The sequence below is a fragment of the Tursiops truncatus genome, chromosome 2, assembly GCF_011762595.2.
Source record: "Tursiops truncatus isolate mTurTru1 chromosome 2, mTurTru1.mat.Y, whole genome shotgun sequence".
NCBI classification, from domain to species: domain Eukaryota; kingdom Metazoa; phylum Chordata; class Mammalia; order Artiodactyla; family Delphinidae; genus Tursiops; species Tursiops truncatus.
The window spans coordinates 145392185-145416795 of NC_047035.1; the positions used below are offsets into that span (position 1 = coordinate 145392185).

Sequence of the window (24611 nt, forward strand, 5' to 3'; positions counted from 1 at the left end):
CTGAGCCGTGCTGCCTTGGGGGAGGGGTGAAGCAGGTAAAGGGAACCTGGTCCTCTTACGGTCTTCAGTGCATCCCATCTCAGATAGCGTTTGCTCCAACAGTGTCCTGGGACTTCTCTGCTGGAGTCCCAGAACACAAAGGTACTCTCTTCTGTGGGCGACTGTCAAAAATTGGCGTTCTTTAGGGGGAAGATGGTAGAAAACCCCTATTCTGCCCTACTGATGACGTCACCCCAGGAAGGACTTCTTAATGAAAGATACCCACACCCATGCACAAAAATTAACCCTAATGAAAGGGATTGATAAGGAAAGGTGACCGTAAAAAAAGTGAGATGGTAAGTCAAAACCTGGAAGGGGATATTTTCACATTTTTAAAAAAGAAACAACCTCCAAAAGATGTAATATAAAGAACTTCTATGAATATTAAGAAAAAGATTAAACAATAAAAATGGTAAAACAGATAAACTCACATACTATGGAACAGGAACCGCAATGGCCAGTAAACACTAAAAGTTGGCCTGTTTCATCAGGAATAAGATAAATGCAAACTGAGACCATGAAGACTCTGTTACACCCACCAGATCAGCAAACTTAACATCAGGCCCTATGAAGTTCTAGAACAAACGTGGAACACTGCTGGACATCGACATTATACAAATGCTTTGGGAAAACCATTTGACGTTATTCCACAAAAATGAAAATATTCATCCTGGTGACCACTGATTCTAGGCTCTTACACCAGTGGAACCCTCACCCACGTACACAAGGAGACTGGTATTAAAACATTCACAGAAGCTCTGTTCATAATAGCAGAAAAGTTATATAAATGCCCACTTGTCCACTAAAGGAGAACAGGCAAATACACTGTGATATATCATATATGCACATGATGGAATACTGTACCATTAATTATAAAGATAATTCATCTAGAGCTACATGCACAAACATGGATGAACCCACAACCGCATGAATGAAAAAAGCGAGTCATAGAGGAACACAGGTTGTGATTCCATCTATGTAAAGTTCAAAAACAAATAAAAATAATGCGTTATTTAGGGACACGCTCATCTGTGGCAAAAGAATGATGAACGTGAAATCCCTGCTCTGAAGAGAAGCAGGAGATGAGTTGGGGAAGAGTCCAGAGGGAGGCCCCAGCCTGGGTGACTCACATTTTTTATGTTGGTTTCAAAGTTATGCTTCACAACTTTACACACATTCCACTGTATCTGTCATATATTCATGTTTAATAACATTTTATTTTAATAAATATTTCATCATTTAAAATTGAACAAAGAGCTATATTTTAAATGCAACTGTATCAAATAAAAAAGTAAAGTAAAGCACACTGAAAGCAGTGTTTTTAGAAAAAACACAGCATAAAAATCGGAAGTGCCAATAAAAATGTAAAAACAGAAAGATAAAAAGAATAACAAATACTTCACAAATAAATAAAAGATTTCACAATAAGTAATTACCCTAGTTTAAGCAGACTGATTTGCATGAGAGTCATACCTACAAAAATAGAGAAATTAAAGTAAAAATGATAGGTAAAGATTCAGGCAAATTTGAACAAAAGGAAAAGAAGGTTGGTGCTTTAATTTTAGATGAAGCAGAATTCACAACAATAAAACATTAAATTGGGACAAGACCACTTTATATTAGTAAATGCTGCGATCCACGAATAATGAACACTAGTATATTTAAGAATATAAAATCCAAACGGAGCAAAAAGTGATGGAAATAGGAGGCTGAGAGAAACAGAGCTGTAGTGGAAGATATTCATGTGGATCATGAAGCAAAAAGCCGTTTGTAGAAAAAGATGAGATGAACCTGACAGTGGCTGGGTGGGGTGGGGGCAGAGCCCTGCGGTGTTTCTCAGTCCTGTCCCTGCATTTTCCAGTTTTCTATAGCAGGGCGGGGGCAGGGGGCACTGCCTCGACCTGTGTTTGGAGAGGACACCACACATATAAGAAAGGCAGATAATTTCTTCCTTCCTCCTAAAGTCAATCTGCAAATAATCAATGCAACTGATTTTTAAAAACCTAAGTGTCCATCATCGGATGAATGGATAAAGAAGATGTGGCACATATATACAATGGAATATTACTCAGCCATAAAAAGAAACGAAATTGAGCTATTTGTAATGAGGTGGATGGACCTAGAGTCTGTCATACAGAGTGAAGTAAGTCAGAAAGAAAGACAAATACGGTATGCTAACACATATATATGGAATTTAAGAAAAAAAATATCATCAAGAACCTAGGGGTAAGACAGACACAGACCTACTAAAGAATGGACTTGAGTATATGGGGAGGGGGAAGGGTAAGCTGTGACAAAGCGAGAGAGTGGCATGGACATATATACACTACCAAACGTAAGGCAGATAGCTAGTTGGAAGCAGCCGCATAGCACAGGGAGATCAGCTCGGTGCTTTGTGACCGCCTGGAGGGGTGGGATAGGGAGGGTGGGCGGGAGGGAGACGAAAGAGGGAAGAGATATGGGAACATATGTATATGTATAACTGATTCACTTTGTTATAAAGCAGAAACTAACACAGCACTGTAAAGCAATTATACTCCAATAAAGATGTAAAAACAAAAACAAAAAACTTCTGAGAGTCATTAGCTAACACTGCCTATATAGTGCTATTTGAAATCAACTTCAATCCATTTTTCCACCAATTGTTGAACCACACAAAGTGAAGAGCAAAACAAATTAGAAACCTCTGAGTTTTCTTTTCATTCCCAATCAGAATCTTTGTATTTTGATACAAATTGAAACCTATAGTGATTTGATTCAATGTACATAAAAATCAGGGTAAAACATGGATGTTCCAGTATTACCATCACTTACTCTACAGGATAAAATTATTCAGGGATCAGAGATAAAGCCCATGAGTAATATTCTTCATTAAAAGAGGTTGGACATTTGAAAGAAAATCTGATAGCTAATAGCCTATAAGTAACAATTTTTTAAAGCTGGGTAGGTAGAGACAGTTCCTCAGAATTGCATATTAAATTCACTTTCAATTAGTATGGTTCAGCATTTTACTCTTATGATTTATATGCTTGGTAATACTTTTAAAATTAACTGTGCTGCACACAGACACACCACATACGTCTCAGCCATAATAATTTTTCTAATGCTATATCTTTATAACAGTAATTGCCTTCTTTCTGAAAGAATATGCCTTTGGAATCTAGTGACACTTCATTTATTACTTTTCTTATATTAGAGCTACCTCAGCGTATTAGACTTTTTTTTTTTCCCTTAACGACTTTTTTCTATTAGGAGACCGTGAAGACCCCAGGGAAAAGGAAGTCCATTAGGGGAAGGAGACACTTTAGAGGCGCAGGAATATCTAAGGTGGACATCAGACAGTTCTTGTCAAGAAGGGACTGGACAGGACATCCTCCATTTCCTGTGAGTTACAGATGCTTTTGACACGCCTCTATAAACAGAAGTCTCATCACTAATACAGTGAGTTAAATCACCAACACAGCAATTAAGCACAGGAAGGACATCGCCAGCCACTGCACCTGCCCCTCTCAGTTGGGGAGTCACCCTGTCCCGCAGACCACCCTGCTTAAACCACTTGGACCAGGAGACAGAAGGTCCTCTGGCCCCAACACCAGACTCTCTTTTCCAGACCATAAGCATCAGACGATGAGGCCAGCACTGGGGCAAAGTGAGCGTCCAGGAGTCCTTTACTTAAGTACCAGCAGGAAGCACTCTAAGAAGCTGCCCCAAGGACCCGCAGGGCTGCTCGGGGAAGTCACCATCTCCTGATGCCGGAAGTGTTTCCGCACAGGCCAGGGACAATGTGAACGCGAGAGAGAAGTGCCGTCCCTTTCTCCCCAAAGCTTCTATGGTGGCATTGACTCCTGGACCCTTGGACCTTGTACTTTTCTTGCTTCTTGGATTTTGTTTACGTTATTCCGCTGGCCGGCAAGGACCCCACTCTCTGATCCACCTGCCCAAACTCCACCTGTTCGACACCTACGCTGAGTTGCATCCTTACTGTAAGATGAATCAGTCTTTCCCCACCTCAGCCCTTGTGGAAGTAGCAGGACATGAGGAAAAGAGCTGACCCTTTGAAAGCAAACAGACCTGGATTTCTCTACCCCAGCTTCTGAGAGGACTACCCCTGTGACTGCGGCCAAGCACACATTGCTGTGGAAGGGATGCTCTGTTCGTCGCTGGTAACAGTGAGTACCCATTCTGCACGGCTGCCATGCCTGGATGCACAGAAAGGGCTGGGAGCACCATCTTCCTTTCATCTTTCTAAACAAACTTCATATACAATCATTCCTTAACTTACTAAGTTCTAACTTGCAACTATTCCCTATTACATCAATATTTTATTGCTATTTCTATTTTTCCAATTCCTATCAAGTCCTCATCTACACTAAACTTGTTTTTGATTAACGTTTATTTACTGGAAAATAGTTGATTTACAATGTTGTGTTAGTTTCAGGTGTACAGCAAAGTGAGTCAGTTATACATACACATGTATCCACTCTTTTTTAGATTCTATTCCCATAGAGGTCATTACACAGTATGGAATAGAGTTCCCTGTGCTATTCAGTAGGTCCTTATTAGTTATCTATTCTGTATATAGAAGGCAAGACCATTACCTTGTGCTTCTTTGTGTCCAACTCCTCACACAGTCTCCATGTCTTGCATGATGTATTTTAGTGCAACCACAGGCTCTAAGCCTCATCGCTTGATGGTTCTGAAACTTACTGTGTGCTGACCATGTCCTTTATGTGTCCAGGCAGACACAATAAGGAACTGGCTACAAGTCAGAATCAGCCCAAGGTTACACATATAAAGGTCATCTACTTAAGGGCACCAGGAGACACGTAACCAAGCCTCAGCAGTGAAGCAAACTCTCTGCTCTTCTGGAAACATCTATAAAGGTGCCCACAACTGGAGCTACTAAGGGGTTTATCATAATCAAGACATTGACCATGGACTGAGGGTCCAGCTTTCTACAGCTCCCCTCACGGCACATTAACCAATGGACATGGGTACAAGTACACCATCCAAGCCGTAGGTAAAGATACACATAGAAAGTGTCTAGGACTCCATCCAAGGCAGGCACGGGGACACCTGCCGATGGTGGCCCACCCTCCACGAGGTCCTGAGCTCCCCAAGACGGCCCGTGTCCTCAGCGCCCTTCCAACAGACCTCGCCGCTCTCTGGTCTCTGCCCTCTTGGGAGAGAGTAACATTCCCCAGGCTGGACTACAGAACAATTCACTCTTTCTGAGAAGATTCTCAACAGTCATTCAGAGGTAACAACCAGGGAAAAGCCTATTTAAATTGTTTACAGGTGCAATTCAATGCATTTAATTCATTATGCTTTCAAGCACACAACTACCTTACCAGGTATCTCTGTCTACCTTGTTTTTAATCTTCCTGTCCAAGCTCATGATCTCTTGCAAAAAGCAAGTTTTATTACATTTTCATTTAAGAATGTGTCTGATGCATTTCTCCAAAGAAGACACAGATGGCCAAGAGGCACATGAAAAGATGCTCATAATCGCTGATTACTAGAGAAATGCAAATCAAACTACACACTGGTCAGAATGGCTATCATTAAAAAGTCTACAAATAAAAAATGCTGGAGAGGGTGTGGAGAGAAGGGAATCCTCCTATACTATTGGTGGGAATGTAAGTTGGTGCAGCCAGCTGAAAAAAATGGAAAAAATTATGGCAGTTCCTTAAAAAAACAAAAAATAGAGCTACCATATGATCCAGCAATCCCACTCCTGGGCATATATCTGGACAAAACTATAATTTGAAAAGATACACATACCCAAATGTTCATAGCAGTACTATTCACAATAGCCCAGACATGGAAGCAACCTAAGTGTCCATCCACAGATGAATGAATAAAGAAGATGTGGTATATACATACACACAATGGAATACTACTAAGCCATAAAAAAGAATGCCATTTGCAGCTACATGGATGGACCTAGAGATTATCATACTAAGCAAAGTAAGTCAGAAAGAGAAAGACAAATACCATATGATATCAATTGTATGTGGAATCTAAAATATGACACAAATGAATCTATCTACAAAACAGAAACAGACTCACAGACATACAGAACAGACTTGTGCTTGCCAAGGGGAAGGGGGGTGGGGAGAGAAGGATTGGGAGTTTGGGATTAGCAGATGCAAACTATTATGTACAGGATGGATAAACAACAAGGTCCTACTGTATAGCACAGAGAACTATATTCAATATCCTGTAATAAACCATAATGGAAAAGAAAAAAAGAATGAGATGGATCAAAATTAAGGAATTTATACTGAAAAGTGATTTAAGTAAATATCAACAAATGTCATGTTGTAATAAAAATGAGTATTTTTTTCAATGACCACTTCTAATTTCACTTGGCCTTGAGTGGTTTCATTATGCTATAATTTAATTAGTCCATTTCAGTCTCAATTTTCTGGTTAGACATGTTCCCCTGATTAAATTTAATACGATTAGTAAATTTAAAGACAAGTGTATTAGTCTATTTTCATAATTAAGATAGGGGGCTTTAGATACTTCAGCTGCTGTATTAGCAGCGTAAAATATTGCCTTATAAATACGGGTATACCCTAATTCCTTCTCGTCCTCAGCACTAACAAATGAAGCCTTCATCTTTAATGTGATCAAGCAAAATACATTCTTTTGAATGTATTCAAGAGGTCATGAGCTTGACTGTGAGAAACCCCCATAGTGGATTTATAACGAATTTTCTGAATAAATAATGACTGCCAATACATTTACATTAAACATATTAACCTTTAACTCACCAGAATTTTAAATCGCGTATTAAAGTTATATTTGTGCTCAATTCAACGGGCTTGAAAGAAAGCCCTACAGGTTTCCTACATCTCATATTAAAGGTTAAAGTGATTCATACATTTTTTTCCACAAAATATGGCCAAACATACAAACCTGAAGGGAGACCAGGACTGAATTTCTGATGTGCACATCAGGAAACATTTTTGCTAGTACAAAAATTCAAAAATACGTAAAAAAAGAAGCTGATATATGCAGTGTAAGATTTTAAGCTTCCTTACATTGGACAATGATCGCCATAGCAAAGAAGAGAGAGAAAAACCCTCATCCAGGCGGAAGTTCGTTCATCATTCCCTTCCAATTCCTTGGCTTTGCATGTGTCATTAAATATTGCAGTTGAAAAAAACAAAAAACCAGAATCCAAGCAGAATGGAAAGGCAATCAAAAAAGGCAATTTTTCTTTTTCATTAGTTGCCTGAGGGCATCCAACAAAACAGACACTATGGTAAGAATCAGTGATTTACACCTGAGTATAAATATATAGGGACCAATTATCAGACCCCTATTACTATCACTTCTGGTCTGGCTCCAGTGAATTAGGTTCCAATGGACAGGAGATGTTCTGGCCAGTGCACAGCAGAGTCGGGAGCTCAGTAAGCCTCCTGGCGCCACACACCGGACTCACCAGGGCTAGAAGCCTCCCTGCAGCTGAAGAAGCTCCCAAACACCTGCTGGAATGAATGCAAAACTAGGGAAGCCCCCATCTGGAGAAAACAAAATATGAAAGAAAAAAAAGTCCTCCATTTGGCAGCTTCGAATGGAAAGGAAACCATGAAATAATTAACTGGACGTGAGAGTGTTTTATTTGGTCTGATCGCAAGCGCAGTGAGTCTCCATCTGAGGCGTTAATAAGGAAGCTGGACGACGCCTCAGTCAGTAAAGAAGGTTTGTTGTTGTTGAATTTAAAGGACTCGAGGAAGGCGGCAGCCCAGCGAGGAGGGCAGAGCCCACGGGCCAGGCGGCTTGAGCTGGTGTCACCCACTGTGGATGCCCCACACTGTCCCAGGTCCCATCCCTCCTCCTGGTGTAAGGCGGGATGACAACAGAGGTGCCCCCGGCATCAGGAGACCGTCGGGGCAAGAACACTTGGAAAAGGCCAGGCACATGGTGTGTTCTACATCCGCGCATGTCAGTACGGAAGCCAAACGGAGATGATGCAATGGCCCTGGAGCAATGGTTTTCCACGTGCCTCGGGGGGTTCAGCAGGATGGAGAAGCTCCAGAAGCTCAGAAACACATCACCTGGGGGACAGCTGAGCGCTGCCACCGACCAGCTGCACGACCCTGAGCGTGACTAACCCTGGCAGCCCTCACATCATAGAGCGGCACTTAGGAGAGCGTCTGGACCACAGAGGGTGATGGATGGGTGTCAGCAATCGTGGCTGTGACCATCATCAGCATCACCATCTGTCCGGGACACGCACGGCCTGAGACACTGCTGACCTTCACCATGGACACTGCAGACGGAGACAGAGGGAGGGAAGGCAGCTTCACCTGGGGGAATAAAGTCAGGTGCGCCTTCCCCAGATGCTCACCTCCCCAGCAGCCTGCACCAGATCCTGCCCGTCCACCTGGAGCTCCCCTTTCACAGATCCCAAAGACGGCCTTGGCCTTGTGAGGCAGGCCCAGCCGGGCGGGGGAGTAGGAACTGCTGCCCACCCCAAACAAGAAGACAGGAGACACCCAGCAACCAGCCACCAGCTACCTCCGCTCGTCCACATGGTCCTTCTTCTGTAAGTACGAACAGGAAACCAAAGATGCCACACGTCTGAGGAACACCGATATCATGAATAAGGACCTAAAGGAGTCGAGACCAACTGGCCAGTGGGGGGAGCTGAGAACACGGGGAGGCAGGAAACCTGATGAACAAAATTCGAATTAATATCAGGAGGCGACGGCACCCCTAGAGCGCATGCTTCCTAAACTGCGAACACAGTGCTGGGAAAAAGCAGCAATTAGAGAACAACAGAGGATTCTTTGAAAGCAACACAGGTGTCGTCAAAATGAAAAATTCAGCAGGCGGGTCAAGCTGTAGCATGGATGTGGCTGAGGCCCAAACTAGTCATCCAGAAAATAAAACAAGAAATATCCCAGCAAGTACAGAAAAAGAACATGTTAGAAAATGTTAAGAATTCTATGGCATCGGTTTATCTGCCTGCAGCAGGTAGTACATCCTTTTACCTACTCTGAGTAGCATAAACTCGAGAAGGCTGAGAAATACACGGGAGAGATATAATCAATAATTAATGAAAGAAATTCCCCTGGAAAACTTTTCTTGAAATATCCAATAGACAATTAGCTCTATTACAACACTTCACTACCGTGTGTTGTAACCAGATATAAAATCAACACACAATTGTCTTTCCAGAAATTATAACAGAAAACATATTCCCATCTCTCAACATTATAGATGTAATTTTCCTAGAATGCAATCACAATCAAACTCAAATCATTATCAGCTGAGAACTTTACAAACTGATTTTAAAATTTACTGAAGAGAAAAGGCACAGAAGTAGCCAAGAAAATTATGAAAAAAATCAAAGAGCAATTTATTATAAAGCTAGACTAATTAAAACATTGTAGTACTGGCTTAGAAATGGACCAACAGATTCATGAAATAGGGATTAATAAACACACCCATGTCCATAGCAGCGGGGAGGGGACACTTCAAATGCGAGAAGAAATATTGAACATTCAAAAAATGGTGTTGGGGCTTCCCTGGTGGCGCAGTGGTTGGGAGTCTGCCTGCCGATGCAGGGGACACGGGTTCGTGCCCCCGTCTGGGAAGATCCCACATGCCATGGAGCGGCTGGGCCCGTGAGCCATGGCCGCTGAGCCTGCGCGTCCGGAGCCTGTGCTCCGCAACGGGAGAGGCCACAACAGTGAGAGGCCCGTGTACCGCAAAAAAAAAAAAAAAGCTAACAATTCTGTATTTTTTTTAAAAAGGCATTTCATCAAAAATTCAAAGACAAAGACAAACAACAGACTGGGATAAAATATTAGTCACCTGAAATGGAAAATAATTACTATATTAAGAAATCCCACAAATTAATGACAGTCTTACAGAAAAATAGACCAAAGATGTAAACAAGCACGTCACAGAAAAATTCAAACGGGCAATGAAATCTTGTTATTTGTTTCCTTTCTGTCTCATCTATTCATCGTCTAATTTCTCCTTTATTTTCTGTCTTCTTCTGGATGAACTGGGTATTTTTTACGACTCCATTTTATTTCCTTTGTTAGCTCATTAGCCAAGTCTTTAAAAAATTTTTTTTTAATGTTGGTGGTTGTGTTTGGGCTTATAGTATATATATTCACCTTATCACAGCTCACCACAGAGCTTAAGAGCCTTACACTGTATATACTTCTATCTTCCTGCATTTACACAATTTTTCCATATATATGTTATAAATTCCATAGTATCTTGGTGTGCTTTTCTTCATACTTCCTGTTCTTTGTGCACATTGAGCTTCTCAGATCTGTGGGCTCATAGTTTTATCCAATTTTGAAAAAACATTTCAGTATTATTTCCTCAAATAGTTTTCTCCTGTCCATCCCCACTATTTTAGGTACCCATTCCACGGATATGAGGCTTCTTGAAATTTCCCCACACAGCTCACTAATGATTTTTCCATTTTCCACAAAATTCTTTTTTCTCTGTGTCCTACATTTTGGAATAATTTCTAGTGCAATGCCTTCGAGTTCACTAACCCTTTCTTATCTCTGATCTAATCTGTTGTTCATCTTGTCCAATGAATTTTTTCTCCCACTGTAGTTCACTGGAAGTTCAACTGGTCTTTATACTGTCTCTACTTTTAAACATCTGCAATACAGTTATAACAACTGTTTTAATATCTTTGTCAGCTATTTCTAACATCCAGGTCAGTTTTGTATCGGTTTCAATTGGTTAATTTGTCTCATATGTCAGGTTGCATCTTCCTGTTTCTCTGCGTGCCTAGTAATCCGATTATGCGTGCTGTCTTGGGCGGATAATTTTGTATTCCTATGAACATTCTTGAACTTTGCTCTGGGACATGTATACATCACTTGGAAATGGTTTGATTCTTTTGGATCTAGCTCTCAAGATGTGTCAGACAGGACTGGAGCAGCATTGAGCCCGGAGCTTATTATTCCCCATAACGGAAGCAAGATTCTGCTGAGTATTCTACCTGCTGTCCCAGTGAATCATGAGGTTTTCCAGCCTGGGCGGTGGGAAAGCCCTGCTTTGGTGCCTGGTGCGGCTCCTTCTAAGCCTCTCATTGGTTCTTTCCTGGCCTCACCTGCAGGAGCTGATCAGTAACAGCCGAATACTGGTAAGGGATCATCTGTGGGTCTCCAGGACTTCTGTAAGCTCTCAGGCACTTGTCCTGAAAGCTCTACCCACCCTGAAGTCCCGGCCCCTCAGCGTGTTCTCCTTAACTCAGCTAGTGTGCCAGGCTCTGCCCAGACTCCCCCTACCTGTGCTGCAGCCTGGGGACCCTTCTCACAGCTGGACACGGGCAATCTTAGGACTTATCATGGATGGTGGGGCATCAAGGTAGAAGGAATACACTGTTGAATTGGGCCAAGGTTAGTGCAATGGGCCCACCAAGCAGAGATTCTGGCATTCAACATCTTAGCTGGAGGAATTAGGAAGGATTCTCGCTGTTCGTTTGGCTCAAATACGAACCCCAAGGTGGGCTGCACTAAGTGAAGTTGACATGCCAGACCTTCTAGGTATATCCTCGAGGGAGGAACTTAAAGGCTGGGGGAGACTGGAATGACAGAGTGCACTCTTCACGTAAGACCTGCTCACCCGTCCCGGAGGATCCCGGGAACACAGCTTCCACCACGGCGTAGAGAATAAATCTGTGAGGGGAGCCCCAGCACACTTGAGGAGCCCTGAGGGACTCTCCTCTGTAGATCAGAAACTGCAGTAGACATGCCTGTGCTGCCAGCAAACTAGGATCCCCAAGTGCATGAGGATTCTGGGATCCCAGGGCGGCAGGGGCCGAGTGGCGGTACTTCATCACCAAAGACCAGGTGGGTGTGGCTAGGGTGATGGGCAGTGGGGCCAGAGCAGCGGTTCGAAGAGTCTGACTCACAGAGATGCTTGGTGTTGGCTCATAGAGGTTCTGCCTCTCAGACTGAACCCTAACCGATATACATTCCCATCGGGGTTGATAAAATTTAGCAATAAAAGTAAACCACTATCTGAATAAACCGAAAAGTCAGACTCCTCAACCACTATAACATAAAACACAAACAGTACTAAACACATCGCTCTCTAGGGCACTCTGATTCCTACAGATTAGTACTTTTCAAAATATGTCTACTTTGCTCTTAAAAAACTATACTAAATAAACTGTAATTTGTTACATATAAAAATAAATTCTAAACATGTTTTCAAGCCCGTGGTTATTAGTTTCTCAATAGTATTAGTTATCACAAATAATCTAGTGGCCAGGTCAGAACTACCCATTCAAGTTTTTTTTTAAGTGTACAGTAGTCCCCCCTTATCTGCAGGGAATACATTCCAAGGCCCCCAGTGGATGCCTGAAATGGTAGAGAGTACGGAACCCTGTATCTATCAATATGTACCCGTGATAAAGCTTAATTCGTAAGTCAGGCCCAGTAAGAGATTAACAATAATAATAATAAAACAGAATAATTATAAAGATAGACTGTAATAAAATTTATGTGAATGTGGTCTCTCTCTCTCAAGTATCTTATTGTACACACGTAATGCCTTTTCCATCTTAACTAAGTGCTTATAGTGCACTGTGGCCATACCTTCTGCAGTTGAGGAGTGACAGCAAAACTAGCATGCATTTCTTTTTCCTTCTTCACAATTTCACAGATAGAAGGTTTGTTCTCACTGTAGATCTTGGCACACTCAGCGTACGAGTTTTCTTTCCTTATTAAGTCTAGCACTTTTACAGCTTCTCTCTGGCGTATCCAGATTGCCAGCATAACTACCCTTGAGCTTTGGGGCCTTTATTAAGTAAAATAAGGGTCACTTGAATACAGCACCGAGATACTGCGACAGTCGCTCCGATAACCCAGATGGCTACTGAGTGACTAACAGGTGGGACCCACTGGACAAAGGGACGATTCACATTCCAGGGGGGTTGGAGTGGGATGGCATGGGTTTCACCACAGAAAGAAATTGAAAACTTATGAATTGTGGTTTTTTTTAATTAAAAAAAAATGTATTTTACTTATTTATTTTTGGCTGCGTTGGGTTTTCGTTGCTGTGCGCTGGCTTTCTTTAGCTACGGCAAGTGGGGGCTACTCTTCACTGGGGTGAGCGGGCTTCTCACTGCGGTGGTTTCTCTTATTGCAGAGCACGGGCTCTAGGCACGCAGGCTTCAGCAGTTGTGGCTCGCGGGCTCTAGAGTGCAGGCTCAGTAGTTGTGGCGCACAGGCTGAGTTGATCCACAGCATGTGGGACCTTCCTGGACCAGGGATCAAACCCGTGCCCCCTGCGTTGGCAGGCGGATTCTTAACCAGTGCGCCACCAGGGAAGCCCTTAGGAATTGTTTATTTCTGGAATTTTCCATTTAATATCTTCAGACTGCAGCTGAGGGTGGGTAACTGAAACCGTGTAAAGTGGGACCGTGGATGGTGGGAGGGGCTCCTGTACGACCTGTGATCATGTGTGAGACTGTTTCCAATACTGATATATGTATAAGCAATCACAAGACATGCCACTGAATCTTTCAAAAACATGAGCTAATCAGAGCTATACAATCTGAATCTTAATTGGCATCTAGCGTAATGTAGAACCTTTTATAGTTTGATGTAAGGAAGACAATTATCTCAATCATAGGAGACACTTAGCACATAGAAAAAAATGAATGAAAAAAAATGTGAACATACGTATTCTCTACTGGCGTAGCGCCTGCCTTGTTTCAGAATTTGGAAAGGCTCTTAGAAAATACGATGGTGAGAATGTCACAGCATCTCCCTCCTCCTCCCCTCACATCACAGGCCCCAGCTGGAAAGGGCGGCCTCCTTCCTGCCCCCATCAGCCAGCCTGCTGCCCCCACCTTGTCCTCTTTCCCAACGCAAGTCCCTCCACCACCCACAATACATCAAGTCGCTCTGGCCTGAAGCTTACACCCCCTCCCTCACCTCCCTCTGTCTGACGGGCTCAGAGTGAGGAAGAGAAAGGAGGCCCAGCAGGGCTGTGATGGGCCCACACTCACCAGCCCGTCGGAGGAGAGATATGGTCAACCGACAGAGGGCAGCCCCCGCAGCCCCACATCAGCGTCACTCCTGGCCTCCCCCAGCCAGCCTGCGAGGCTCTTCCAACACCTCGAGGGGCAGACACCTCCCTTCAGAGAGGGCAACTTGCTCTGGTGGTCATTCGCAGGGGTGGGGCGTGTCGTGTCCCCCTGGAAATGAACCAGAACTCACAGTGGCCTCTTCAGTTTTATGCCTCAGGAAGATGGAAACGTACCATTAGAGTAAAGGATAAAACTGGAGCTTGATATAAAATAACTATTTATCAGAGAAACACACATCAAAACTGCAATGAGATTATTACCTCATGCCCATTGGACTGGCTATTGTCAAAAAGGCAAGAAATAATAAATGCTGGAGAGGATGTGGAGAAAAGGGAGCCCTCCTACACTGTTGGTGGGAATGTAAATTGGTGCAGCCACTATGGAGAACAGTATGGAGGTTCCTCAAAAAATTAATAATAGAACTACCATACGACCCAGCAATCCCACTGCTGGGCATATATCTGAAGAAAAAGAAAACACTAATTTGAAAAGACACATGCACCCCGATGTTCACTGCAGCACTATTTACAATAGCCAAGACATGGAAACAACCTAAGTGTCCATCAACAGAGGAATGGATAAAGAAGATGTGGTACATACATACAACAGACTATTACTCAGCCATAAAAAAGGTAAAATCTTGCCAATTGTGACAACATGGATGGACCTTGAGAGTTTTATGCTAAGTGAAGTAAGTCAGACAGGGAAAGACAAATACTGTATCATTTCACTGGTATGTAGAATCTTAAAAACAAACAAAACACAAAATAAACGAACATACCAAAGCAACCAAAAACAAACACGTAGATAACAGAGAACAGAATAGTGGTTGCCAGAGGGGAAAGGGGCTCAGTGGAGGAGTGATGGATAGAAACTGGATATTTGGTGATGAGCACACTGCAGCGTACACAGATGTAGACATATAAGGCTGTACACATGAAATTTATATGATGTTATAAACCAATGTCACCTCAATAAAAAATAATTCTCAAAAAAAAGGAATTATTTAAATCAAGACTTCAAGCTATTCTAGCTGTGAGACCCTAGGCAAGATATTTACCTTTCTAAGTCTTCCTTTTCTTCTGGAAAATGGGGATAAAAACAGTAGCTTACTCACAAGGATACTGTGTGGATAAGCTCAGTGGATCCCGTGCAGGGCTTAGCACGAAGGAAACGCCCAGCACGTGGTTCCTGTTAACAGTAGTTTGTAGGTGGGCCCTACATGTTGTGGAACAGGATGAGGGGCTTGGACGCAGACGCTCGGAGGAGGCTGGGGGGAAGGAGGGCTTCCAGGAAGCAGCGAGAAGCGAGCCCTCATGAGTGGAAGGGCAGGGCAGAGGCCAGAGGGGTCGGGGAGGACCTGTCAGTCGGGGCCCACACCACACGCCGGCAGTCCAGAGGGTCCAGGTGTCAGGGTGAGGCTGGGAAGGGAGGAAAACTAAGGCCACATCGACGCTCACAGTTCAGAGAGTGAGTTTTCTGCTAACGAATCAGAAGTTGTATCATCCTGGTCAACAGACAGAAGAGTGTCCTTACAGCAGAGACAACCAGCTCTCCGCCAAGACTCTGTCCCCACTCCACAATGTGCGCCGTCTCTGGGAGGGACCCGTCCAGGGAGGGACCACCTTTTTCAGCTTCCTTCCCAACCAGACACGCTTCGGGCCCCGTGACGAGCCCTCCCCACTGGTGTGACGTGCAAGCATGAGTGTCCCTTTCAGGCCAAGGAAGTCAAGGAGCACGTGTTTCTCCTTCCTCTCCCCCCTTCACTGAAATGCAGGGGACCCCACGGGCCTGGGGAGTGCAGGGCCACTGGTGGAAGCAAGCGGGGTCTTTGAATCTGGTGTGGGGGGAGCAGCCGCTGCCTGGAAGGCCCGCCTGGATGGGAGCAGGAAGCAGATGTTCACGGCGTTAAGACACGAAGTCTGGGGTCTGACAGCAGCTGGTGTCACCCTAACCGACCCCTTACCTCCCTGACTCAGCAAAGCAGCCAGTTGAGCTGGGGGAGCCCTTCCTCCTCGTCTACCTGGAGAGCTGCTGGGCTGCGCGGAGCTGGGGGGTGAGCCCCTGGAAAGCTCGGCTGCAGGGGCTCCCGCTGGGGCCACCCTCCTTGGGCGAGGCCCCGAGACCCACCCTACTGCTGCGGGCACCCCCCCCCACCCCAAGGACACACCTGCGCCACCTGCACAAGGAGTCCTGACCCCTCAGCAGGCATGAGCACGTGCATCCTTCGCGGTAAGATGCCCAGTCCCGAGAAGCTCCGTCCCAGGGTAGGGCTGGGGCAGGCGTGCGGTGGCCGGGGGACGGGTGCCCTTTCTCCCATCCCACACACCCACCCGAAGGAGGGCGGCTTCCCTCTGTTCAGACGCCAGGCTGAGGGCCTACTCTCTCTGCCCTGCAGGGTGGGGGTAGGTCAGGAGGGATGGGCAGGTTGTCCCCGTTTCCCTGAAGGGGACCCACAGCCCAGTGTCTGCCGCCATTTGCCCCTGCACAGAAGAGTCAGTGTCTCAATACACAAGCCGTGATTTACTTTAAAATAATCCAGCAAGGGGCTTAGATGAAACAGGACCAGTCAATGTTGATACCATTGAGGACGGATAGGGGTACACGGGGTTCACTATACTAGTCTCTCTACTCTGGTGAATATTTGAAAATGTCAATATAAAAACATTTTAAGGAAATTTCTCAGTATTTTGTACAAGAGGAGGTCCCCTGAATTAAACTACCCCTCCCTCCCAGAGCCTTTTCAGGATGTCACGATTCCCCTCACGAAGGAGGAGGTGTTTACAACAGACAAGATTTGTGAGTTTTTTTCTATTTCCATTAATATTTAGTATGTCATTATCTCCAAGTCTAATCACTTAAAGAAGAGATTTTAAATAATTGATTACTACCTAAGAGGAAAAAATCCATGCCGTCTTTTTCATTATCCATCAAAACCCAGAAAACCTCTCCGTATAGTCCTGACGTGGACACATAAATATATTAATGCACATGCTGAGAAGAACACACATACAAATCAATAGACATAAATTCACCCTGGGTACTTTCAGATGGAAAAACCATCATCCTCTTTCCACCCGCCGTGTGGCGTCTTCCTCCCCAGCATGAGGCCTGACCCCGTAAGAGAGGGCTCCAGGGGCACCCCTTTCTTCCTTCTTCCAAAGAAACATCTATGCAAAGAAATACCAATACCTCATAGAGTTTCACAGTCTCCAAAACACACAGAAAGCTAACATTTCTCGAACTCGGATGAGCTACGTCCTATTGTGTGATCACCCGTAAGCATATGCATGTGCACGATCGTGTTTATCAGTCTAGAGAAAACGCTTGCATCTGCACTTATTAAAATGCCTTTGTTGGTGGCATGTCCTCCAAGAGGGCACAACACTGAAAAACAGAAAGAGGATGGTCCGTGAGCGCCCGTGGAGGGGGCAGCAGGACGCCCATGGTCAAGACGAACGCGCCTTGAAAGCACTCACACCTCCGCGGGCAGAGCCCTGCTCCATGGCCGCATGGGGACCCGGGTGCCACTTACCACGAGGGACAGGGGCCTCTTCCAGGAGACGACGCCGATAAGTCCCGACAGCAGCACCTGGAACAGAGGGAGCAGGGGGTGAGGAGCCTCCCAGGACTTTTCTAGAGCACAGCACGCAGGCAGGAGTGGGTCATGGTGGTGGGTCTGTCCCTCCCGACAGTCACACCCGCAGCCACCACGCGGGGCCAGAGTGACCAGCTCGCAGGGATGCCGAGAGCAGATGCGCTTTCTGAACGAGCCTCCCACCCACCCCCGGGCCCTCAGCCTTATCCCCCCAGGTCCTGAGAGACACTTGCTGTGTGATTTAACATCACAGACAGCACTGAACACACTACTTTGGGGAAGGCGGTGCTGTCCCCACTCACAGGTCACGCGCAACCTGCCCAGCGGCCTGAAGGCTCCCTCTGTTCTCCCACACCTGGGACCCCCCCCAAGCCCCTACAGGGGTCTCCCCTTCACTCTCACCCCACCCAGGAGGCTCCCTCGCTGTCCACACTGGCTCTAAGCTGCCCGCCCCGGCCCAGGCCAGCCCTGCCCGACCCCTGGCCCCCGCCCTGCCGAGCGTGTCCCCCCAGAACCTCCCCAGCAGTGCCCCCTCCGCCCTGGCTCCCCTGTCGCCCTTTGTCTGCCAACTCCCAGGAGAACCACCCTCGGCTCCTGGCACACCCTTCTTCCGGGCTGCCCCCCAAGCCCACGTCAGACCCATGTTTGCTGATCCCCATATTCCCAGTCTCCTTGTGCCCAGGCAGGGCCACTGGACCACAGAGACACAGCTGCACCCCATGCCCACTGCCCACCGCAATCTGCCTTCAGAGGGGTAGCTGGATGCAACAGACAAGGGCCGTTACCACCTTGACTTTCCACAGTGGGCCTGGGCCAGGCAGTCCGGGACCAGGCTGGAGGGGCCGGGCTGCACTTCCCCGGGATTCCAAAAGGACCGACCCCAGACCCAGAGCAGAACGCGCAACTGAACAGACCCACAAGGTCCCGATGGTGACAGAGCCCAGTTCACCCTCCAGCACCTCTGCACTGAGCAGGACCGAGTCTTAGACCCTGCAGCCTCCACCCACCCAGTGCCGTGCTGGTCTCAGATGTCCAACAACACCCGGACCAGTTGTCTTTATATGAAAGGCTTTAAACCTTATTCACACACGCGCGCACACACACACACACACACACACACACACACACACACACACTTAACAGAAAAGAATGAATGGAAGAGCTTCCGCATGCTCTGCTCCCCAGCCTGTCACATCTACCTTCTCTCTTCAGGGCACGTACCTCTTCCGAACGCAGCCAGTGCTGCAAATGTTAGACAACCGTTTTCCCACCTCCCGAGTCTCCCCTCTCCGTGATGCTGCCCAGCTCCAGCTGCAGCCGTCACAGAAACCCTGGGCTGCTGTTCCCCACCCCCCTGCCCCACGGTCTCCGAGGTCAAGTCTCCATCATTCTTCTCCACGTGTCTCTAAAGCCACTCTCTCCCCTTCTGCACCCAACACTCCACCCATCAGAACACCCTCTCTGGTGTCGAATTCTTCCTCCTCAATGGACACACGACTTCCCCCTAGTCATTTTCCGTTGGACTGAGCTGCCATTTCTCCTAAGGATAGGCTGTCGGGACTCTCACCATCACCTCATGCTGGAGAGCGCACACCCTGACCTCTTCTCTCCACCTCCAAACCTTCTTGTGGAGAATCCAAAACTTCTGCCAACTCCGCCATCAACATCTGAGCTCCTGGCGCGTTCAGGAGCCGCAGTCGTGAAGCTGGGTTGGCTCTTCCTCTCGACACCTCTCCTCCCCCTCTGCTTGCCCTCGCTCTCATGATTTACCTGCCTGGACGGGGTGCTCTGCCACTCACTCACCTCTGCCCCTCCACTGGAACTGCGCTGGACGCCTCTCAGGTGAATGTCACCTCCCTGGACGGGCAACCAGACCCACACAAATCCGGTCCCTGCTTTCCCACCAGCACCGCCCTAAGTGACCCTCCACTCATGTCCTGGCCACTTTGGGCACCAAAGCCACTGCATTTCTCAAACACGAGCCCTGGAACGGAACCCCTGCAGGCTGTCTTCCCTCCATACTCAGCACTCCCCTCCTGTCACCGCCCACCTCCTGGCCCCCTGCCTCAGCCCCACCCCATTCTCTTCCTTCAGATGATGGCCAAGCTCTGGGGGCTGAGCTCTGACCCCACCATCCGCCTAGGATGGGGCTTCCACAGTGTCCTCTGTCTGCCTTTCACACCAACACTGGCCACGCCCAGACTGAGGCTGGAGAGAGGATGAGAATTCTCAGACTATCTCCCAGAAGATGTCCACTTACGCTCTGCTTTCTCCTTCTCATTTCTACCAGATGAAATTTCACCCATCCTTCCAGACGTGGCCCAACGCCTCCTCACCCAAGAAGGGCCTAGGAATTCGAGGGAACATGGGGCCCCACTGAACTCCCAAACCACCCCAGACCTCTCAAGTCCTCTCTGATACGCACAGACAGAACTCCTTCATCTTCTAAGCAGAAGCTGCTAAAACTATCAAGTCTCTACAATGACCAGGCCACTTACAACAGGGATTTTACTGGACCTCCGAAGAGCAGGGGTTTCTAAACACAAAGGAAGTTAACAGCACTTATCCGAGGCCACAGTAAAAATTCTTGACATTTCCCATCTTCATCATGAAGTTATAATTCCACAAATCCCCTCAAATAATTTTACTTCCAACAAACATGGACTATTTGCTTCTTGAAGATAATTTACATTTCTAAATATCAATAATAACTATAATTGGGAATGGATCCAAGTCCCCTATACGAAGGCAAAGAATAAAACCATCAAACGCAATGAGGCATGGAGATCCCGACCTTGTATAATGCCTTCCCCTTGAGTGTGAGTAGGATGTGCTATTCCGTGACCCTCCCCAGGGACGGCATCTTGAAATGATGTTGCCCTGGCAACACCTTGACTGCAGCCCGTGGGACCCTGGCCAATTGACCCTACTAAGCCATGTCCAGACTCATGACCCAAGAAATCTGTGAGATGGTAAATGGGTGTTGTGTTAAGCTGCAAAGTTGGCAGAAATCTGCTCTGCAGAAATAGAAAACAAATTGTCAGGGACTGAACATCTGTGTCCCCCCCAAACCCATATGGTGAAGCCCCAACCCTCAATGTGGTGGTATTTGGAGGCAGGACCTTCAGGAGGTGATTAGGGTTAGATTAGGTTGTGAAGGTGGGGCCCCCATGATGGGATGGTGACCTTATAGGAAGAGAAGGAGAGAGAGATCTCTCTCTCCACATGTACACACCATGGAAAGGCCACATGAGGACACAGAGAAGTGAGCTGTCTACAAGCCAAGAAGAGGGCCCTCCCCAAAACCTGACCATGGCAGCATCCTGATTGCAGACTTTCAGCCTCCAGAACTTCAAGGAAACACATTTCTGTTTAATCGGCCCAGTCTATGTTAATTTTTTAAATTTAATATTTATTTTATATTGGAGTATAGTTGATTTACAACGTTGTGTTAGTTCCAGGTATACAGCAAAGTGATTCAGTTATACATATACATGTCCATTCTTTTTCAGATTTTTTTCCCATATACGTTATTATAGAATATCGATAGCGCTCCCTGTGCTTTGCAGTAGGTCCTTGTTGATTATCTATTTTATATATAGTAGTATGTGTATATTAATTACAAACTCCTAATTTATACCTCTCCCACCTTTCCCCTTTGGCAACCATAAGTTTGTTTTCGATATCTATAAGTCTCTTTCTGTTTTGTAAATAAGTTCATTTGTATCGTTTTTTTTAGATTCCACATATAAGTGATATCATACGATATCTGTCTTTCTCTGTCAGACTTATTTCACTCAGTAGGACAATCTCCAGGTCCACCCATGTTTCTGCAAATGGCATTATTTCTACGATATTTTGTTACTGCAGCCTAAGCTTACTAATACACTAACATTTCCAGAGTGGGATGCTGGATTTTTGTTCCGAAATATCCCCTCTCCCTCCACGTCTGCTCTCAGGTAGAGCTGACTTCTCTGCCTCTGGTACAGAAACACCAGCACCAGCTCTAACAAGGGTGACTACGTTAGAGTGGAAGAGACTTTCAAAGACCAGATGCTCGGCTCCTCCTCCCTGAGGGTGCCTGCTCCCATCCCCATGGCAACCAAGGGAGGGGACCATATCCCTGCTCTGAAAAGACAGGGACTTAGGTTGAACTGCTGTTTGCTCCATCCTAGCAACAAGGCAGGACGATGTTGCATGTTCTGCCAATCGGTAATTCTGCAGGCTTACTTTGTACCACTCCTGTGAGAAACGGCTCCTGCATCTAGCTGGCCAGTGAAATTATATCTCAAGTACCCTCTGTCCTGTTTAATTTGCCAGGATTGTTATTCAAAGTCTGCAGTTTACAAAGACACTGAAGTGGGTCAGAGAAGAGGAACAGACAATTCAGTAGTTGTGAAAGAAAAGCCAAAAAGAACAGGAAAGGCATGATGCTGCCCAGAGAGGAGGGTTAACTTTCCCAGCACCTGTGAGTTGCTGTGAGGACGCCAAGTGGCTCTTTTCTCCACTTCCCCACCCAGCCTACAGAGATGCAAGAGATAAAATTAGAAACGAGAAAGAGCTTCCTGCTGTTGGGAGCAATGAGAGGGGATAAGAGACTGCGGGGAAGTAACAGCAGCTTTACAGCAGAAGTCCTTGCCTTTGATTGGTGCTGCCCCTGTACTCCGAGGCCCGGAATAAATCAGTCCTTTAAATCTTGTCTCTGAGACTGAAAAGTTATTTCACTGACTAAAATCAGGAACTTTCTTCAGATCTTCCAATCTGGTTCAAAGGCAAACAGTAATGCAACATTTCGGGTAGTGAAGCAACTGCTTCCAGAATGCAGACTTGAAAACCAATTAAATTATTTCACAAAATATATGGCCGGCTGCCCCATAGCTACAGTGGTACCAGTTTACCACTAAAAAGCCAGCATGCACGTGTCTGGAGAAAGACCTGCTGTTGCAATAAGGGCACAGATAGTACTCTGAGCTGCTCAGAATGAAAGACGTCTGTGGGTCCCCACCTTCCACACCTTCCGGATTGCAGGCCTGCGCTACGTGGGCCTCATGGAGTAGGTGATCCTCCTACTTTATCCCACCTCCATTTTCTTCTCTTTCAGCCTGGTTTTCTTTGTCTGGGTCTCCCCGGGGCCACATGGCCAGGTTCCATCAGGTGTGAAGGCCCTCAGCCTCCTGAGTCCATCTCGGCTCCCGTCTGGGAAAGAGACACCTCTGCAGCCTTCCCATCCCACCCATGCCTGTGCCTCCTTCCCTCAGCACATTTCCTGCTCCCAACCGTTCGCTTTCTCTGCATATCAGTGCATCAAACTCAGAACATCCACAAGGAAAGCCACTCTCCTCAAAGGACCTTCTCCACAATAGAAAAAGAACTCTGCAGCTTTCATTTGCTTTTCATATAGTAGCAAAGCTATAAATCGATGACAAAGTTGCCCCATGAAAGAAAAAAAAGTAAAATCATATAAATGTTATAAATAACTCGGAGCTGAGATACACGCCACCTGTTCTACTGCAATGTGTGTTTCCTTGATGCAAATTAGCTCACGTACGCTGGGTACCAAACTCATGTGCCCTGGCTCTGCCCTGTAATATGTAGGCTTCTCCAGAGCTGTTTACTCTGAAATTAGGGTAGTTTCTAGACCTGACACTGGATTTTGTTATTTGATTAGTAATGTCACACATATATTATTATACTTTTAAAAATAAGTTGATTTTAAAATGTTTTAAAGTAATTAGTTTCCTTTGTAATCCTGTATATTTTATTTCATGCACTTAAAAACCTCATTCTGAGAGGGACCCCAAAGACCTCACCAGACTGCTCTAGCAGAAGTTAGGAATCCTTGATTTAGAAATCCTTGATTCAGTGCAGATCTTTTAATGGCAAATTCCCCTTTTTTGTTTATCTGTAAATTTCTTACTTCACCTCATGCTTGAAGAGTAGTTTTGCTGGATACACAATCCTAAGTGGACAGTGTCTTCTCTCAAGAGCTTGAAGATATTATTCTACTTTCTGGTTTCCACTGTTGCCATCAAGAAGTTGGCTGTCATTAAACTGCTGTTCCTTGAGGGGTGTTGCTCACTCTTTAAAGACTTTTAAGATTGTCTCCTTGCCCTTGGTGTTCTGAAGTTTCTGCATGATATGTCTACGTGTGCATTTCTTTTTCTTTATCCTCTTTGAGATGGACTGTGCTTCTGAATCTGTAAATTTATATTTTTCATTAGTTCTGGAAATTTTTAGCCAGTACTTCTTCAAATATTTTCTCTCCTACGTCCTCTCTGTCGGGGACCCCAATAGCCACATGCTGATCCTTCGTACTTCATCCTCCAAATCCCTTAGTTCTTCTTTCACATCGGCCACACCCGTGCCACTCAGTATTTCATTCTGAATATTTTCTCCAGGTGTATTTTCCCTATTAATCAGCTGTTGAACATTTGCATTTGTTTAGAAAAATTCTATTGTTATATTTTAGGTATTTAGAAGTTCTATTTTTACCTTTCCCCAAATACAGCTATTTGTTTCAGATAGTTTCTTGTTGTATGCTCATCTTTAGGATTCTGCCCATAATTACTTTAACTGTTTCACGTTCAGAGTTTCTAGAGTCCAAGGGGGTAGTGAAAGGAAGGTGTCTAAGTCTGTCCTTCATTGTTTCTGTTGACCCCCACTCACTGCAGCTGGCTTTCTTTGATGCCTGCATTCTTGGAAGTCTTTTGTTGTGAATACAGCACTTGATCTTCATCAGTGAGTTTCTATGGACCCAAAATGGAGGAATTTTTCCCAATAGAGTTCTGCCAGTAACCAGGGAGCACCCAGGATTCGTTAACACTATGGTCTCCAGGAACCTCATGGCACAGCATGGAGACCTCAGGATGAGCC

The 24611-nt window shown here is 45.6% G+C and overlaps 1 protein-coding gene across 2 annotated transcripts in view; it reads right to left on the minus strand.

Moving 5' to 3' along the window:
• ENTREP2 (endosomal transmembrane epsin interactor 2) overlaps positions 1 to 24611 on the minus strand; it is a 358647-nt gene that overhangs the window by 158045 nt on the left and 175991 nt on the right. For both annotated transcript variants that reach the window (XM_073801484.1, XM_073801483.1), the window contains exon 2: positions 17676 to 17732. In XM_073801484.1, the coding sequence (XP_073657585.1) occupies positions 17676 to 17732 (57 nt within the window). The remainder of the gene's footprint in view (positions 1 to 17675; positions 17733 to 24611) is intronic.